This window comes from Cladosporium halotolerans (genome assembly GCF_011745625.1).
Source record: "Cladosporium halotolerans strain TM138-S3 chromosome Unknown Sca3, whole genome shotgun sequence".
Classification (NCBI taxonomy): Eukaryota; Fungi; Ascomycota; class Dothideomycetes; order Cladosporiales; family Cladosporiaceae; genus Cladosporium; species Cladosporium halotolerans.
In genome coordinates, this window is record NW_027191454.1 from 812,464 (window position 1) to 829,730 (window position 17,267).

The window sequence follows — 17,267 nt, forward strand, 5'->3', positions numbered from 1 at the left end:
ATTTATTGCAGGGCTTGACTGGAAGCTTAAAGCCGATCAGTCTCCAATGATAAAGTGATTAAGCACGTCGCATTGTCTGCAGTAGTGCTGTGATTGTTTGCAAATGGGCCGTCGTGGGGAATTCTTGAAGCGCATCCTGGAATTCATCGTCCTACGTGTCGAGGTAATTGAAAGGCTGTAAGAAGAGCAGTTGTGTTTAGGACATTTAAAGAACAAGCATGTTCATAGAATGACTCGGACTCTGCCATGTGGTTCCCACGAGGTCCAGTGAAGAGTCTCGGCCACCGATCTGGGCCACCAGCTTCATCACCGAACTGCGTCCGTGGGCATGTGGTACGAGTCTCAAACAGCGAGCGGTCATGTCGTTCGTCTCCTCGGTGGAGATGAACGGATCGGGCGTGTCGCCGGGGCTGGGCTCACGATGATTTCGGCAGTCGAGAGTCGTCTCCTTCTCCGCGCGCAAGCTCGCGGCGCGGTTCGGGCCACGCCCATCCTCGTGCAACTTCTCCAGGTGCCCAGCCACGCCGCCGTCTGCAATAGATGAACATAACATCCTGTTTTGTGTTATACCCCCTGTGAACAGCAGCCTGCCATGCTTGTTTGCGGCGATGGCCGAAGCCTGGAACGAACAGCATGGGTGCCGCGCCGAGGCTGCCACGGCTGCCTCAAGCATACCGCGACGAAGACAAAGCTTTTGGTGGTGAGACGAACCGCAAAGTCATTAGTTCAAATCTCGTGATGTTGTTCGTACGTTCACCATAAAACTTGTTGAGGCTTCTGAGCAATACTTTTCTTGCGCCTTTGCGTTGTGGCGTCTGCACCGGAGACGCGCTCTGAGTCCCACTCATCTGATGGGCTGGTCGTTTCAGACAGCTACCAACCTGGTGCGCTACCCAGTCGAGTCCTCAGATAGCTTGTCAAGATCAATCGTCTTGTGAAGAGCAAGGGCCATTCCTCATGGCCTATAAAGACACTTAGGGCACAGCAGCCCTACTTTGCCATTCTAGCTTTCACCATATAGTCTCTCTTTTACAACGTTCAATTCTCATTCGCTCATCATGCACAACGCACTTCTTGCCGCCTCCGCTCTGCTGCTGGCACACTGCGGAGCCTCGCCCATTGCCGCCTTGAAGGCGCGCCAGAGTTGCCCTGAAGTGCACGTTTTCGGCGCTCGTGAGACCACTGCTCCGACAGGATACGGCACCGCTGGCGTTGTCGTCGACCTCGTTCTCCGTGCTTACTCTGGCGCCACTAAGGAAGCTATTGATTACCCGGCTTGGTACGACAACACAACGCAAAAGCTTACGGGCACAGTAGCACAATAGCTGACGCTTTGGTAGCGGAGGGCAATCCTCCTGCGGCGGTGATGACTACGCGACCTCCATGAAGAAAGGCATTCAGGCTGTTGCCTCGGCTGTGAACTCCTTCCACGAGCAGTGCCCGGACACCAAGCTGGTCCTGGTTGGATACTCTCAGGGTGGTCAGATCGTCGACAACGCTTTCTGTGGCGGTCCTGACGACTCCAACGGATACTCCGACTCCGCGCCTGCGATCGACTCTGGCGCCTTGGAGTCCATTGCGGCCGTCATCGAGATGGGTAGCCCCCGTTTCGTTGGCGGTCTCGACTACGGTGTCGGCACTTGCACCACTGGCGGTTTCTCTGCCCGTCCTTCGGGTTACACGTGCTCGGTACGTACCTGCCGTCATGTCACATCCCTTCTCAACTCTGCTGCAGCTGCCGTGCTGCCTTGAGCATATGGCTTGACTACTGTGTGGGAGAGTCACGGCCTTCCCACCAATCTCAGACATACAACACGTAGTCGTCCAAAGATCTTTGCTAACAAAACGGCAACAGTCTAGCGCCAAGATGCAGTCCTACTGCGATGCCTCCGACCCTTACTGCTGCGACGGCAGCGACGAGTCCACTCACCAGGGCTACGGAGACGAGTACGGCCAGGACGCCCTCACATTCATCCAAAGCCAGCTGGACGGTGCCGGTGGCTCTTCGTCCACCGCTACTACGCAGGACAGTGCCTCGAACGGCACCACTGCGGGCACAGACAGCTCCTCCAGTGCTCAGACTGGCGGACAGACTGGCGCTTCGACGGGTGCTCAAACCGGCGGCCAAACCGGTGCTCAGACGGGCGGAAACCAATGGGGCGGCCAGACTGGCGCTCAGAATGGTGGAAACCAGTGGGGTGGCAACCAGTGGAACCAGAACCAGAACCAGGGCGGCAACTCCTGGGGCCAGGGCCAGTGGGGTGGCTGGGGCAAGAAGAACTAGAGGGTCGTGTCGTTCGGTTGGCGCGCTGGATCGCGCCGCTTGTCGTATATGATCGTGTTCATGAATAACAGAGCACGCTTTACTTATTATCAAATATTGCAACGAGCCTGTATGGCTTTTGCAGCATTGTGTGATTGCTATTATTTTGCCTAAAGTGACTTCGGCTGTGATAAATACCATTTTCGATGCCTTCGACGTGAAGGTGTGCTTGCGTAAAGTCTGAATCATGGTCTTTGACCGTTTGAACAGGGCATCTGTCACGTCGGATAGAGTTCAAACATGCATGGCTCGCTCCCCGCTTTGATACAACCTTCAACAGACCTGATCACACTGCTGCCTGCTACCATGTGTGGTCAATATTGCTCTCGTAGGACATATCAGGCCAGTATCCGAACCAATTCAACCTCGAATCACTGCTCTCAAACAATCGCCGCAACGATGGAAGCATCCTGCCAATGCGGCACAATAACGGTACCCATTCCTCCCCCACGTCTCCACTCGATCAAACCCCAACTCACCTCCCCCAGTTCACCACCCCCCTCCCCGAGCCAAAAGTAGTCTACATATGCCACTGCACGCTCTGTCGCCACCAATCGAGCTCCGCGTTCGGCATCTCCGCCATCTTCCCCAAATTCTCCATCGAAACTCCCAACGCCGATTCCCTACGAATGTGGTCTCGGCCGGCGCTGTCGGGAAGGACAATGCGGTGCTATTTCTGTGATGTCTGTGGTTCGAGGCTTGTGCATGCGAGGGATGGCCTTGAAAGTGTTAGTGTGAAGGGAGGGTGTTTGCGGGGTTTGAGTAGGGAGATGGTGGCGGGAGCGGTGCATATTTGGGTGGCGGAGGCGGTGGTAGAGATTCCAGATGGGGTGGAGAGGTTTGATGGCGAGCCGCCGGATGATTGAGTGACAGAATCCCACGGCATGAGAGTGCTTATGGGTCAATGTCTGCCGTTGCCAATGACCAGCAGGACTGTGAATTTCTTGGTCTTCTGCTAATGGTGAGAACGCATTCAGACAGCCCGAATATTCAAATTTCGGGACCACAGCTGTTTCTCTTCAAGTCAGAGTCGTTATGAGACTGGATTCTTCAGACGAAGTGGCCTGGTCAAAGTTTATCTGGATGTCTTGCATTGAGACATGAATGTCTCAGCGCAGATGCACACAAGAGCACGCCTGCGTACATTAGGGACCCTCGACCTGAGGCAGTCATCTAGGCATCTATTATTGCACACGTCCGGCTCCAGTCCTTATGCCCAATAACAATGCACTCGAAGCGCGTCCTCTGAATCTGACATGTCGCCTTCCAGGACAATCAGCATCGCAAGATTGGTCTCCACAATATACTTGCAATCTTTGATTTTCACTTGGGTGCGTTTCTTGTGACTGCGGATCACAAGGACGGGAGCTGCATCCCCCAGCCGTACTCGCCCACCTTCGGCCATACTGAAACGCGGACATCGTATCAGCGGACAAGCAAAGAACAGGAGCTGTATAGATATCGGCCCACGTATCCACGAAGACGACGGCGACATTTGTGCCGACCCGCCAATGCCCTCTCGCAATGTGGTGTCGGGCAAGGGAGCCAAGTGCCCAGCGTTGGGATAGGCCTGCTTATCATAGTGTGCATGATAACAGGTGCTGGGCCTCCTCCGTTTCTCCTCACTCTTGCCCCTCATGGAGCATGCAGATGTCATCCAGCTCTGCACTCTGCATACGTGCTTACTGTAAAGGGCAGTTAGAATACCATCTGGCGTTTCTCCGGATAGCCAATCCAATTGCCGTCGAAGTTATACTGCATTGCCGACACGACTGTGATATGCAGACTACTTGGCGAGCGTGGCCCTATCAACGGCCTATCTGATCAAGTGAAGGTAGGTTGCAGCTGTTTCGCATTCAAAAGATCATCGATTTGCGTATCTTTCGTACTCTTGTGCAAGAGTTGCTGAGGTGAGCTTTCGCTGCCTTTGCTGCTATGGCTTCCAACCCGGACCCAGTGTCGATTGCGTCGGAGAAGACTATCATGCCCCCGGTCGCCGGCAAGGAGCAACAGTTCGTGTCAGAGAAACGGGACTCATCTTCGGAAGAGGGAGTTGTCATTGAAATCAATGGAGACGTTATCAAGGAGTCTGACTACACCGAGGAGCAATATAAGAAACTACTTCGCAAGGTCGATCGTTACCTGCTTCCTTTGATGGTACGGCCATGCTCCCGGAACCCTTATACCAGTATTATTCCAGGCTAACGACAAACAGTGGTTCTGCTATGGCGTACAACAAACGGACAAGACCTCTCTGGGCACACAAGCCATCTTCGGCTTGAGAGACGACACGAATCTCGTTGGGCAGCAGTATTCCTGGCTCACGACAATATTTTACCTGACCTACCTCACTGGCGAATTCCCCTCCAACTTTCTGCTGCAGCGTTGGTCGCTTGGAAAATCGTTGTCGATTTATATGTTACTCTGGGGTAAGATGGCCTCTCTTTTGCTGCGCCAACATCGTGTCAATCGACACAACGGAATGCTGTGCTGTCCGTTTAGTCAGAAAATGACACTAACGTTCAACTTCGCAGGTGTCTGTGTCTTCTGCGTCGGTGCCGCGCAGAACTGGTCCCACCTCATGGCCATCCGCGGTCTGCAAGGTTTCTTCGAGTGCACAATCTCACCAGGCTTCGTACTCGTCGTGGGCTCCTGGTACCGAACAGACGAGCACTCTTCCCGCTCACTCTTCTGGCAATCAGCCAACGCCGGCTTCGGCATCATCGCCTCGCTCGTGATGTACGGCATCGGTTCCCACGCTGAGAAACACGGCGGGCTGGCGCCCTGGAGATCTATTTCTATGTTCTTGGGCTCTTGCACTGTGGTCTTGGCCCTGATCTGCTTCGCCCTCCTGGGAAGCCCGGCTGAGGTCCTCTGGCTGAACAAGGATGAGAAGCGCATGGCCGCTGCTCGTATCCTCAGGAACAAAGTAGGCCGAGACGTCACGGGCAAGCAGTGGAAATGGGCGCAAGTGGCAGAGGCCTTCAGAGATCCGCAGCTGTGGTTCAGCATGGTCAACGCGTTCCTGTCTTCCGTGCCAAACGGGTAACTTCGCGTGCTTCTCGTCGTGCCACGACCCTCCGCTAACGTCTCCCAGTGGCATCACCACCTTCGGTAACATCATGTACACCTCCTTCGGCTTCACGCGCCTGCAAGTCCTCCTCGTCGACATCCCGCGCTCAGGTTCGTCCCCATCCAAGCGACTCCCCAGTATCCCCCATCCCATCAAACTAACCACCACCCCACCCCAGTCGTCTCCCTCCTCCTCTTCCTCGCCGTAGGCCTCTACACGCGGCGCGTCCCCAACCGGCGCCTGCCCATAATGGCCGCGTCCGTCATCCCGCCCTTCGTCGGCCTCATCGCCCTCTCCATGCTGCCCAACAGCCCGGGCACGAAGTGGACGAAGTGGGGCCTCTACCTCATCACGGTCCCCTACGTGCTCGCGCTCTTCCTCGCCTGGACGCTGATCCCCAGCAACGTCGCCGGCCGCACGAAGAAAACCGTCATCTCGTCCGCCACGTTCCTGGGCTACTGCGTGGGGAACATGGCGGGCAGCCAGATTTTCAAATCGGCGGATGCGCCGGCGTACGTGCCGGGCACGATTGGCGCGGGCGTCGCGCTGGGGTTGGAGTTTGTGCTGATTTGTGCCTGGAAGGGGTATTATGTTTGGATGAATGGGAGGAGGGAGAAGAAGGCGGAGGAGAGCGGGGTGGGGAAGGAGGAGCAGGAGAGGCTGGGGAGGGAGCTGGCGGAGGGGGATGCGACGGATTTGGAGAATCCGCATTTTAGGTACACAATGTGATGGGGTTGGGCGGCGGCTGAGCGTTAGAGGGCGTTTGTGGGCTTGGAGGGGGGGTTATGATTACGATGTGTGTTTTCCGGCGGCATTGCAGAGGCTGATGGGTAGAGAATGATTCGTAACGTAACACGCTCAAATTTTGGTCAGGCTCATGCTGAGTTGACTGTTCAGAGATCTCGTCTAGTGTGAAGAGCGGGAGAATGACAATGTCCCTAGACGAGACGAATCGTAGTTTGGGTGTCATTGACCGGATCGTGAGAGGACAATGCTCATTTCCATACGGCGTGTGATGGTCGTGTGACGAGGGGTGACGGTCGACAAAGATATCCAGGAAACCTAATGGAGTCTCGTGACAGAAAACAGGTGGAATGGTTTTGAGGCCTCATTCTACCAAACATGATGAAGTGACATGTTCGCATGTCCGCCCGCCAAACGCCGGAAACATGCCCAGCTGACCCTCTTCTCGTTGCTCCATCCACCTGATTCTTCGCTCCATCATCGCCCGCGTCGGAAACATTTAACGGTGCTGTTTGGATGTTAGTCCCTGGATGTTCTTGCGGGTGCGGGTTCGACCCCGCCGCGGCGGCGGATGCGATGCGACTGACCTTGTGGAAGCCAATGTCGGTGGCCTTCTCACGGAAGCACTGACGGCAGATGTTCAGGCCGTACTTGCGGACGAGACCGGCCTTGTGGGTGCAGACGCGGCTGTAGAGAGAGATTCCACGTTAGCTCCTCCGTTCTTGACTGATTTCCCACACTTTCTTCATTCCTCTCCCAGCACGTTGATTCCGCCTCATCTTTCCTGCCATTCCTCCAACTCGGGGTGTACGCACCATTCGCGGCTGCCCTTGCCGTAGGTGCGCGGGCGCGAGTACCAGACAGACTCGTGCGACATATTGGCGGTTGATTTGTCGTGGGGGGGTTGGGTTGAGAGGTGCTTCGTCGGGCGGGGATCTGAAGCTGCAGAAAAAAAAAACTGCTGTTAATATTCGAGCGGTCCGGCTGAGGGTTTGGCGGAATTTTGCGGGCGTACCTTGTCGTCGATGTCGTCGCTGGGCGGTAAGGTCGTCTGCTGCGAGTGCGCGCGAAGATTCACCAACTGGGGCTAATTTCGCAAGTGCCAAGAACTTGCTGATACCGCGCTGGGCTCTGCGAGTGAGGGTGGCTCGTGCACGCGGGTGTGGCCGCGCTGGCGGTCTTGGGGCTAGAGCTTTTGTGGAAAGGTGTTTATCGCTGACATCTTGGGCGGCAGGCCGTTGTGAGAGGCGTATCGATTGTGGGCGCGTGAGGTCGACGATCGCGTACACAAATATCTTCATTCTGTCGAAATCGCTCAAGGATCTGTCAACATGGTATGGGATTTCAAGCGACTTTTACAATACCCCGCTAACCCCCACTCCAGTCCCGCGACTCCTCCCTCACCTTCCTCCACCTCCATCAGTCGCACCACGCCGACCTCCTCGAAGACTTCTCCCGTCTGAAGCTCCCAGCGGAAGAAATCTACGTCGCGCCCCAGCACCAGCCTATCAACCCCGACGACGAAGACGACATCGTGCCCGACCAGCACGCGGCGTTCGGCATCCAGCGCGCGACGCAGAAAGTGAAAGAGCCGGCCTGGAGGGACCTGGGCCTGGAGCAGTTGATGAGCGCTGCGCCGCCGAAGGGGGGCAAGGATGCGAGGCCGCGGAAGGCGCTGAGATGAGGGTGTGGTTCGGAGCTGCGAGCTGTGCAGACTGCGACGCTATACGATGGCATTGCATTGCGGCTCGGGCTTGTGGAATTACAACATCCGCTACTCACTGCGGCCGGAGTTATCGATTGAAAGACGGCAGGAAGCCACGTCCATTCAGAGGCGTGTCGAGCCGAAATGATCCCTGATGCATGGATATTTCACCTACGATGTCGACTCGGTGGAGATCGGGACGGACGATGGGAGAAGGCATGCATTCGCACTGTTTCCTGAAAGCATTTCGAGGCTTAAGAAAAGCTCGAGTGTTTGCTTTCGAATGAATCCTCCCTAAACCCAAGTTTGAAGAGGGTGTGTCGCGAAGCAACAGACTGTATTTGACTGTCCGCGTGCACACGGCGAGGAGCACAGTCGGTATACGATGACGAGGTCATTACGCTGTCCGGGCTTGGAGAGGTCAGGAGGGTTGGCAAAGAGCACGTAAGCAGCATAGGGCACGCAGTAGTAATATGGAGAAGCGACGCGTTATACATTGCCCCTGCCAAGCTCTTGTACAGACCTACCGAGCATTGTGTTGAATGAAGCGAGCGAGAGGCCTTCGGTCATAAGAATATCAGAAGACGCAACTCAGAAGAATTGTATGCATGAATTTACAATCAGAGTTTCGCGACTTGTCTGTACCGCGCATTAGGCCTTCCTTCACTATCGACCGACGTCGGACCAAGTCTCAAGGGTCCTATCAAAAGGCAGTAATTAAGGTTTCCCAAGCAGGCTGATTTGATGCCCAAGCCCGTGGTTCTGTAGAGCACTGAAGACGCGTTTAACAGTCCTACCGATTGGAGCTCAATATCGAGGACTGAACTCCGCGAAGCTTACTTCTTGCGCAAGAAAGTCTGGACGTTCGCGTCCGACCTTTAGACTGAACATTGTTTGACGAGGTGGCTCGGCCGGGCGCCTCACAGCATGATGTAGTACAGACGGATGCACAAGCGCAATCGTGCAGGCGGCCCAGCTCCCCTGACTCCTGTGGGCGGCAAGGGTTCAGGAACTATCGAAGCACAGAGGCGACTAGATAGGTAGGTGCCGTAAATCCGTACAGAGCTTTCCGACGAACGTGCCCACCCGCCGAGTGGATGACTGAGGCAGAGATTCCAGAACGCACCGGCAGGCGGACAGGGCGAGTGCTAGAGTAGGGAGGGCGGCAGTCGGGGCGCTGAGCAAAAGGCTGTCGCCCGGCGGCGCAGGGTGTGCCTTGCAGATTGGCAGTGTGGAGATGGTTTCCCCGAGCGCATGCCTGACGAGTGCGGGCGGCGAAGGCTCTGGACGGGCGGCGCATTGGGGAGCTGGTCCGCTGGCGCTATTGCGCGTAGGAGCCCTCAGGCCCCGCCGAAGCGGCGGTGCAAGGCGCGGGCAGAGGGCGGGAGAGAGACAGGAGAGGCGAGGGCAGGCAAGAAAACAGGCAGGCAGAGGCTGCGCCGGGCAAATTGTGGCCTGGCGCGCGTGGGAGCGCAGAGCGCAGGTGTGTGCGAGCCTGCGAGGAGGGAGGGAGGGAGGGAGGGCGGGGCCTGACTCGCCGCGGCGGAGGGCAGGAGAAGTTTGGCTTCGGCCGGCTCGCGCAGCGCCGATCCACGAGCCCGGCCTGACTCGGGGCGCGGCGAGCCTGAGGCGTGCATGCGCGCGGGAGGGGAGTGCTGAGGTGCAGTGGGGGCGTGCCAGCAGCTGCCTCACGACGATGCTTGATACCCTCACCAACCGCCCGTCGGCTCCTCCTCGCTCGCGCAATGCGGCGCAAGGTTTTGGCAGGCGTTTGCGCGCGTTGCGCCGCCCGCAGGCTCGCAGCGCGGCTGGCCCGTGCGCTAATCTCGGCCTTAGCCCGTCCGCGCCTAGCGTCCGCTCCCGTCGGCTTGGTCCACGGGCGACCTGCCACCACCGCTGCCCGCTGGAGCTGTCCGACCGACCGTCTTCACTGCGCGCACCCTTCAACCCCCAACACCACCACCGCGCCGCATCCTCCTCCCACCGCCGCCGCATCCCGCCCCCGAGTCCACCGCCGGGCCTGCAGCCTCCTGCGACGCGCTGCTCTCCTGCCGCCTCCCTCGCCGTCGCCCTCGTCGCCTCGCCGCCGCCGTCGTCACGCGCGCCGGCCCCCCGTCGCAGCACACACGCCTGCCCAGGGATCGTCGGAAGCTTCCGCGCCCGGCCTCGCCGCAGGAGTGCCATTCGACCCCATCACCCTCCCCTTCCGGCCTTCGTCCGCACGACGACCTCGAGCTGCCTGCATTGGCGTGTCCGCTCGCTGGCCTGCCTCACTCCCGCCGGCCCTAGCCTCCCTTCCTCCGACCAGCATCACTCCAGGGGCTGCGACGGCCATTGACGCCGTTGGCACCGCGCGCAGCAATGGCGGACGCAAACGCAGAGTCGATCCAGCAGAAGATCCAGATTGCCCGCCGGGACGCGGAGGCACTGAAGGACAGGATAAAGCGCAAGAAGGACGAGCTTGCCGACACCACACGTGAGTTCGAGCATCTGTCTCGCCCGAGCGGCTCGCTCGGAGTGACGGTGAGGGCAAACAGCTAACATGTGATTGCAGTCCGCGATGTCGCGCGCCAAAGGACAGAGGCTCTGCCCCGCCTGGGCATGAGGACCAAGAGGACGCTCAAGGGCCATCTTGCGAAGATCTACGCGATGCACTGGTCGACGGACAGAAGGCACCTCGTCTCAGCCTCGCAGGACGGCAAGCTCATCATCTGGGACGCCTACACCACCAACAAGGTCCACGCGATTCCCCTGCGCTCGTCATGGGTCATGACTTGCGCCTACTCGCCGAGCGGCAACTACGTCGCCTGCGGTGGTCTCGACAACATCTGCTCCATCTACAACCTCAGCGCGCGGGAAGGCCCCACCAGGGTGGCACGAGAGCTTAGTGGGCACTCGGGCTACCTCTCTTGCTGCCGCTTCATTAACGACCGCCGCATCCTCACCTCTTCCGGCGACATGACTTGCGTGCTGTGGGACATTGAGACCGGCCAGAAGATCACAGAGTTCGCCGACCACCTTGGCGACGTCATGAGCTTGAGCATCAACCCTCTCGACAACAACCAATTCGTTTCCGGTGCCTGCGACGCTTTCGCCAAGCTGTGGGACATCCGTCAGCAGAAGTGCAGCCAGACATTCGCGGCTCACGACTCTGACATCAACGCCATCCAGTTCTTCCCTAACGGAAACGCTTTTGGCACAGGCTCGGACGATGCGTCTTGCAGACTCTTCGATATCCGTGCCGACCGCGAACTCCAGAGCTACGCCGTAAGTTATCTGAAGTGTGATACAATACGGGCGAGCGTCAATGCTGACCAATCCACCAGATTCCCGAACCTGTCTGCGGTATCACCTCCGTGGCTTTCTCCGTGTCTGGTCGCCTGCTCTTCGCCGGTTACGACGATTTCGAGTGCAAGGTATGTGTTACCACGAGCGAAGACAACATCAGGGAAACAGTGCTAACCAGCAACTACAGGTCTGGGATGTTCTCCGTGGCGAGCGTGTTGGCACCCTGCAGGGACACGACAACCGTGTCAGCTGCTTGGGTGTCTCCAACGACGCCCTCTCATTATGCACGGGATCTTGGGACTCGATGGTAAGTAATTTACTGGTCTCATGACGTACTTCTGGACACTGCGGCTAACATTCATCCAGCTCCGCATCTGGGCATAATCAGCGAAATGACCCAGCACAAACGATGCTTAGAGATACCCGACGCCCGAATCCCGAGGCGAATGGCGCGACATCTCCGCCACGAAACCCCCGGCCCTCCATACAGCTCCGGAAGCGACACAGAAGCGATTATTTCACACCCACTACATGTACGATGCGGCGCTTTGAGACAACCTGCCCCTCACGGACGGTCTCGGCGCCTTTTCCCTTCTACTCAAAAAGCGCGCAATCATGCTTTCCGCGAGTCGAGGCACAAAAAGAACATCAAGCGAGTACTCGAAGGCGGAGAAGGTTCCCGAGCAACCCCAGGAGCACAACACAACCAAAAAAAAAAAAAAAAGAAAACCAAATCAAAGCAAGACAAGGCAAACGGAATTTAACGCTCCTCTAATCGCTCGTTTCCTCCCTCTCTGGCCTCGCACGGAAAGCACCGAAGCAAAAAAGATCGCGCGAAAAAAACTTTGCTACCCTCTTGACACCACCACCCTTTTCCTTTTCCTCCCCTGGTCTACCTTTCTCTTCTTCTTCCCTTTTATACCTCTCTCGGGACCGAAAACGGGCTCGCCTCCCCCCCTTCCACTACCTGTTTTTTTGTGTGTGCTTTCGGGGGTTTTCCGTTGCCCGGGCGAGCATTGTGGGAGAATTACTGGCGGGAACGTGGAAGGGGGGAGGGGGCGGCAATGGTTTCCAATCAGTTCAGAAACCCACCCACCCCCTTTGTTTTTTCTTCGAGGTCGCTCTACTACTTGAAAGCTGTGTTACATTTAGGACGTTTTTTCTCCCTTTTCCTTTTTTTTTTCTCTCTTTCTCACTCCGTTCGCTCCGTTCGCTCCGTTCTCCCTCCGAGGGGTCTCCTTTCTGTCGATGGGACTCTCGCGTGACGCCGTCCTCCCTCAGTTCTCCTTGCGTTCTTGGTCTGGTCTGGTCTGGTCTTGACTTTACCATTATTACTATTACTGGGCGGACGGCTGGTTCTGCTCCTGGCCCTGGTTGTGAGTGAGTGTGTGTGTGATGTGAGTCTCAGTGGAAAGAAGGCGTGTGCTAATAAAGTAACCCGTTTGTCCTTTTGACCTTTTTTGACTTTTCTGGGCCGTCTGGGACGAGTGAGATTCGGGTGTCTCTGTCCGTGTCTGTGACTAGGTACTGTGTGTGTGTGTGTGTGAAACATCGATGTGGTTTCGCCTTCAGGTTTGAGATCAGCGTTTGCGATTCGATTCGGATCGCGGGATCGGGTTTCAGAGTGTTCGACTTGACTTTCTAGTTTTCTATTGATGCTTTGGCCTTGCCTGTCGTGGAGGCGCGGGCGTGGCGATCTGAGCCGTTCGCGCGGGACGAAGGTGTAGTTTGGCGGTAAGGCTGTCTGTCGGATCTGGTGTTTCGTGTGGGCTTGTGCGGGTTTGGGCCGTGGAGCGAAAGAGGTTTTTGGTGCGTGGAACTGTAGGCTTCACTTCACTTTGTCGTGGTTGTGAGGGGGTGGGTGGGATGATGTGAGGCGGTGACTTGGTTGTGATTTTTGAGGCTACGCGGACATTCGTCTTGATCTATAATGGAGTGGACGACGTGTTGTGGCCCTTGGAGGGTCGATCTTATGTCGAGCTACAGTGGACCTCGTATGTAGCTGCGTGCATGCATGCCTCGTGGACGATACACGCAAGCGATGCAAGTCAATGCAATTCGATCTAGCTAGTTCATGAGTGTCATACCATTAGCACACCAGCACCGACCTGCCGCAAGCGATCGATAAATTTTTCTCTCGCCGGCCAGCCCACGACACGCTTTCGCCACTACCGTGCCGCATGTACCGCGCCCGTCCATGGCAGTCGAAGTCAAGCCCGTCACCGCATGTTGACGCTACTCATGGCGCGGACGAGCAGCGAGTCGGGCGGGCGCGGTGGGCGGGCCGGTACCTGCATGGCTTCACCCTTGGCCGTGCGTCTGGCCGGGCGGCGCACGCGCGCAAGCTGAAACGCACGACGTCGTGGGCGGAGGGGCCGCCTGCGCAAGTGCGAGCGACCGCGCCGAAGCATCGCAGAGGGCTGTGGCGATGCGATGGGCGCTTTCGCACGTGGTGAGCAGCACCGCGAGAGATGCCGTGTTATTATCAATGCCACGGCGAGGGAGCGTTGGCCGGCGGGCACGACACGACACGACACACGGAGGCTGCGCTCCTGTCGCACATGTGACTTTTGCCCGATCCAGCGTTCCTGGCGCACCAAGGCACCTCCTGGCCGAGCCTTAGCCTGCCCGCTGGTATGGCGCAGTGGAGAGGGGAGGGCGGCGGAGGAGGAGTCGCGGTGGTAATTATAATGCCATACCCAGGTGCTTGGTGGCCGCCCCCGGCGAGCCCTCTCTTCTTCTGAAACCTTGTACTACTGTACATTCGCTTCGCGGGCCTGCAGATCTGCATTTGACTCTCGCATCGCCTCTTTCCCTGTCTCTTCCTCTCCCACCGACTCTACATCCTCCACGTGCCCGCCCGTGAGGCCGCATTCACCGCTACGTCCCTCGCGAAAGGCTATAACCTTCCTCTTAGCGACTCTACATAACCACCCACCCCGCCAAACCAGGCACAACCCCTCCCTCCCTCCCTCCCCGCCCACCAAACACACCCATCCACCACCACCAACCCCACCACCAACCAACCAACAACCACAATGGCCACCGCCGCCCAAGACGAGTTCAACGAGCTCATGCGCGACAAAGAGCGCCGCACCGCTCACCCCGAAGACGCCGACTCCGACGCCCGCTCCTTCCTCAACCTCTCCGACGACGACGAGTCCGACGCCGCCCGCACGCCCACCACCACCACCTTCGACAACGAGGCCCCTCCCCGCGCCAGCACCAGCTCCGCGCGCCACGTCATCCCGCGCACGCGCTACGGCGCCAACACAGGCCCCAAGGGCGTCATCTCCGACGCCCAGCACTTCCGCGACTCGCAGCGCAACCACCGCACGAGCCTGCGCAGCCTGGTTCCCCCGTCGCAGGCGCCGGCGGCGGAAGAGCCGCAGAGGCACTGGACGCAGGACCCGAGGGGGCTGGAGAAGCTGGACGAGGACGAGGATCTGGTCGACGAGGAGGCCGAGGACGGCTTCATGGCGAAGTGGCGGCAGGGCAGGCTGAAGGAGCTGCAGAGCGGCGGCGGGTACGAGAGTAGCTTGCACAATTCGGGGAGGAGCAGGAGGGCGTATGGGGGGTTGACGACGGTTGATGGGGAGGGGTATTTGGATGCGGTGGAGAAGAGCCCGGCGGGGACGGTGGTTGTGGTGTACATTTACGATGATATGGTGAGTTTTTGATTTGGGAGTGGTGGTGGATTTGGAGGTTGGATTGATATGCTGACTTGGAGGTTCCAGTCCGGCGTCAGCCAGATGATCGAGGACTGCGTACGCACGCTGGCGAAGAAGCATGGGAGCGTGCGGTTTGTGCGTTTGCACTTCCAGGACGCTGAGATGGAGCCCGCGGGCGTGCCTGCGATGATCGCGTACCGTAATGGCGATAAGTTCGCTGGCTTGGTGCCGATCATGGAGGAGATGCCGGACGATGCGGATCTCAGCTCCCTTACGCTGGAGACGGTGATGAAGAGGTATGTTGAGTACCCGGTCAATGCCGCTACGTTGCTGACTATTCTCGACCAGGCACCAGATCCTGTCATAGAAGCGGTCGCTGCCGGCTTTCATGATCATCAAATGATATCCTCCCGACGAAAGACCACGCGGGTTATCGTCGTTAACAGATCCCCCACTCCAGGCAAGAACGCCCGCGAACGCCGCTTGCCCTCATCGCAGACTGCTCAACGGCCCCAGCTGCCACGGCCCTAATGGTCGAACCACCGAGATCCGGGCGTGGCCTGCGCCTCTGCAGCGCCAATGGCCGTCCAGCCAGCCAAAAAGCTCAACATCATTGCTCAGAGCAGCACGATACGGCAGCATGTCTTCTCACACAAGATGGCCGCCCCAGGCACTCCGGTCATCTAATCGACGGCTGCTCGAGTCCGGTGGCAGAGGCACGCAGGGCTCTCGCTATATATATATCATATCCTATAGACGACATTTCGAGTTACGCCGTGATGGCAGACGCGCTAATGTAATCAAATGAGCTGACAGCTTCGGCTTTGTGTCGTTTCCTGCGTCAATGTCGAGATCAGTCGATTTCAGGTCGGTGTTTTGAGGGTTTGCTCGATTGCTTTGCGAAGAATCTATCAAATTTTCACTGTAGGTGCTAGAGCTAAGGTCACGACGTCTAGGCTGCTCTGCTCGATGGTTCAATCAATCAATCAATCAATCAACCAATCTACCAATCTACCAATTTACCAATCTACCAATCTACCAATCTACCAATCTACCAATTTACCAATTTACCAATCAATCAATTAAACAAACAACTAAGGCATCATTCAGTCAGTCAGCCAGTCAGTCAGTCACTCGATGATGTGTTGATCAGCTGACAGGTAATATTGTCAAATGAATTGACATTGAAAATTGTTTGAGTCATTCTTTGGACAAGCGTTAAACAGACGATACAGTTTACAGGATTGCGGGAAATGAAGTTGGCCGGCTTGACGTGGATCCCAACTATCTATCGTCATCAATCTAGACCATCAAGCTGCTGTCTTACACACACTACAAGAACAACAGCATCACCCAACATGCGGTATATTCGCCGCCCACGTAGTCGTATACGCCGCCGCCGGCAAATAGAACAAACACCTCACCATCTCCGCAATCAACACCACCCTCATAACACAATACGCCCCCAAACCCGCATACAACAACCAAGTCGCCCAATGGCCCGCAAGCCTCGTCGCATCCAGCACTCCCACGCCCACCAGCAGCGCCGGGATCGCGACCGTCGACGCCACCGCGCACGCCCGCCACGCCCACCTGTCGGCGGCCGTCGGGAACGCGAAGTCCCAGCCCGCGACGTGGACCGCGCCCAGCAGGACGGCCAGCACGCCCATCGCGATCGCGTTGAGCTCGACGCCGCAGACCTCGCGCTCGAGCACGGGCACGTGGTTGTTGTGCGTGCGCTCGGTGTCGAGCGCGCCGGCGCCGAGGTCGAAGTCGCGGTGGGAGCCGGCGTTCAGGTCGGCGAGGACGATCGGGTGCGCGACGGAGCGGGGCTTCTTGAACAGGATGATGTAGGTTAGGAAGGTGCAGGCTGCGAAGCCCAGCGTGCCGAGCTCGAGGAGGATCAGGGGCAGGTGGCGGATTGCGCGCGTCAGGCAGTTGAGGCAGAAAAAGGCGACTTGCAGGACGACGAGGACTCTGGCGAAGAGGTCGCTTTTCGAGCGGTCTTGGATCTCGGTTTCGGTGGGGAGGGAGGGCACGACGACGTGGTGGGTTGAGGATAGGAGGGAGGTGCGCAATTGGTCTGCGGAGAGGAATACGAGGCTGCCGTGCCGTTCCTCTTCGTCCGAGCTGCTGCTGCTTGTTTCAGAGTGCTGCTTCATTTTCATCGCGAAACCGCCCATCTGCACGAAGAACGCGTGCGTCAGCGTCCATCCGTACGGCGGATGGCGATCGTCTGGTAGTTTCCGGAGCTTGGTGAGGGTTTCTCGCGCTTCCAGGAACTGGCCGATGGCTATGGTCGCGTAGTATTCGGGAGCCAGGACGGTTGTCACTGTCCATTTGAGACTGGGCCAGATGCCCTTCCGCCACCATTTCAGATCTCCTTTCCAGCCGCGGTCCATGTCTCTACCATCTCGCTGCTCCGGAACGTTGAGGTGGAGTACGGTGTATGTACATGCGATG

At 57.7% G+C, this 17,267-nt stretch overlaps 7 protein-coding genes across 7 annotated transcripts; 5 read left to right on the forward strand and 2 right to left on the reverse strand.

Moving 5' to 3' along the window:
• Positions 1-562: 562 nt before the first annotated feature.
• Positions 563-2,284, forward strand: WHR41_01273 (uncharacterized protein; the record flags this gene model as incomplete). The annotated part of the gene is made up of 3 exons (XM_069369879.1): positions 563-1,279; positions 1,341-1,689; positions 1,856-2,284. The coding sequence occupies exons 1-3, from the start codon at positions 1,059-1,061 to the stop codon at positions 2,282-2,284; spliced, it is 999 nt and encodes a 332-aa protein (XP_069232992.1). The 5' UTR covers positions 563-1,058.
• A 1,833-nt stretch (positions 2,285-4,117) lies between these two features.
• On the forward strand, positions 4,118-6,125 carry WHR41_01274 (uncharacterized protein; the record flags this gene model as incomplete). The annotated part of the gene is made up of 5 exons (XM_069369880.1): positions 4,118-4,480; positions 4,539-4,752; positions 4,858-5,368; positions 5,421-5,506; positions 5,575-6,125. Exons 1-5 carry the CDS (start codon positions 4,259-4,261, stop codon positions 6,123-6,125), a joined length of 1,584 nt encoding a protein of 527 aa, XP_069232989.1. The 5' UTR covers positions 4,118-4,258.
• Positions 6,126-6,237: 112 nt separating this feature from the next.
• Positions 6,238-7,205, reverse strand: rps-29 (40S ribosomal protein uS14). The gene is made up of 4 exons (XM_069369881.1): positions 7,156-7,205; positions 6,956-7,082; positions 6,728-6,827; positions 6,238-6,648 (listed from the first exon to the last, which is right to left on the reverse strand). The coding sequence occupies exons 2-4, from the start codon at positions 7,015-7,017 to the stop codon at positions 6,640-6,642; spliced, it is 171 nt and encodes a 56-aa protein (XP_069232990.1). The 5' UTR covers positions 7,018-7,082; positions 7,156-7,205; the 3' UTR covers positions 6,238-6,639.
• Positions 7,206-7,368: 163 nt separating this feature from the next.
• Positions 7,369-8,470, forward strand: WHR41_01276 (uncharacterized protein). The gene is made up of 2 exons (XM_069369882.1): positions 7,369-7,474; positions 7,525-8,470. Exons 1-2 carry the CDS (start codon positions 7,472-7,474, stop codon positions 7,822-7,824), a joined length of 303 nt encoding a protein of 100 aa, XP_069232987.1. The 5' UTR covers positions 7,369-7,471; the 3' UTR covers positions 7,825-8,470.
• A 1,323-nt stretch (positions 8,471-9,793) lies between these two features.
• On the forward strand, positions 9,794-11,878 carry GB-1 (Guanine nucleotide-binding protein subunit beta). Its single transcript, XM_069369883.1, has 5 exons — positions 9,794-10,321; positions 10,400-11,112; positions 11,172-11,261; positions 11,321-11,440; positions 11,500-11,878. The coding sequence occupies exons 1-5, from the start codon at positions 10,207-10,209 to the stop codon at positions 11,515-11,517; spliced, it is 1,056 nt and encodes a 351-aa protein (XP_069232988.1). The 5' UTR covers positions 9,794-10,206; the 3' UTR covers positions 11,518-11,878.
• Positions 11,879-14,171: 2,293 nt separating this feature from the next.
• Positions 14,172-15,814, forward strand: WHR41_01278 (uncharacterized protein; the record flags this gene model as incomplete). The annotated part of the gene is made up of 3 exons (XM_069369884.1): positions 14,172-14,801; positions 14,871-15,100; positions 15,153-15,814. The coding sequence occupies 3 exons, from the start codon at positions 14,172-14,174 to the stop codon at positions 15,169-15,171; spliced, it is 879 nt and encodes a 292-aa protein (XP_069232985.1). The 3' UTR covers positions 15,172-15,814.
• A 339-nt stretch (positions 15,815-16,153) lies between these two features.
• WHR41_01279 (uncharacterized protein) lies at positions 16,154-17,206 on the reverse strand (the record flags this gene model as incomplete). The annotated part of the gene is made up of 1 exon (XM_069369885.1): positions 16,154-17,206. One exon carries the CDS (start codon positions 17,204-17,206, stop codon positions 16,154-16,156), a length of 1,053 nt encoding a protein of 350 aa, XP_069232986.1.
• Between the last annotated feature and the right edge of the window lie 61 nt (positions 17,207-17,267).

Excerpts from the sequence above, each read along its gene's own strand:
- rps-29 (XM_069369881.1), bottom strand. The coding sequence starts at position 7,017 with ATGTCGCACGAGTCTGTCTGGTACTCGCGCCCGCGCACCTACGGCAAG. Across the intron at positions 6,828-6,955 it reads GGCAAGGGCAGCCGCGAATG|CCGCGTCTGCACCCACAAGG; the intron begins GTGCGTACACCC and ends CTCTCTCTACAG.
- GB-1 (XM_069369883.1), top strand. The coding sequence starts at position 10,207 with ATGGCGGACGCAAACGCAGAGTCGATCCAGCAGAAGATCCAGATTGCC. Across the intron at positions 10,322-10,399 it reads CGAGCTTGCCGACACCACAC|TCCGCGATGTCGCGCGCCAA; the intron begins GTGAGTTCGAGC and ends ATGTGATTGCAG. Across the intron at positions 11,113-11,171 it reads GCGAACTCCAGAGCTACGCC|ATTCCCGAACCTGTCTGCGG; the intron begins GTAAGTTATCTG and ends CCAATCCACCAG.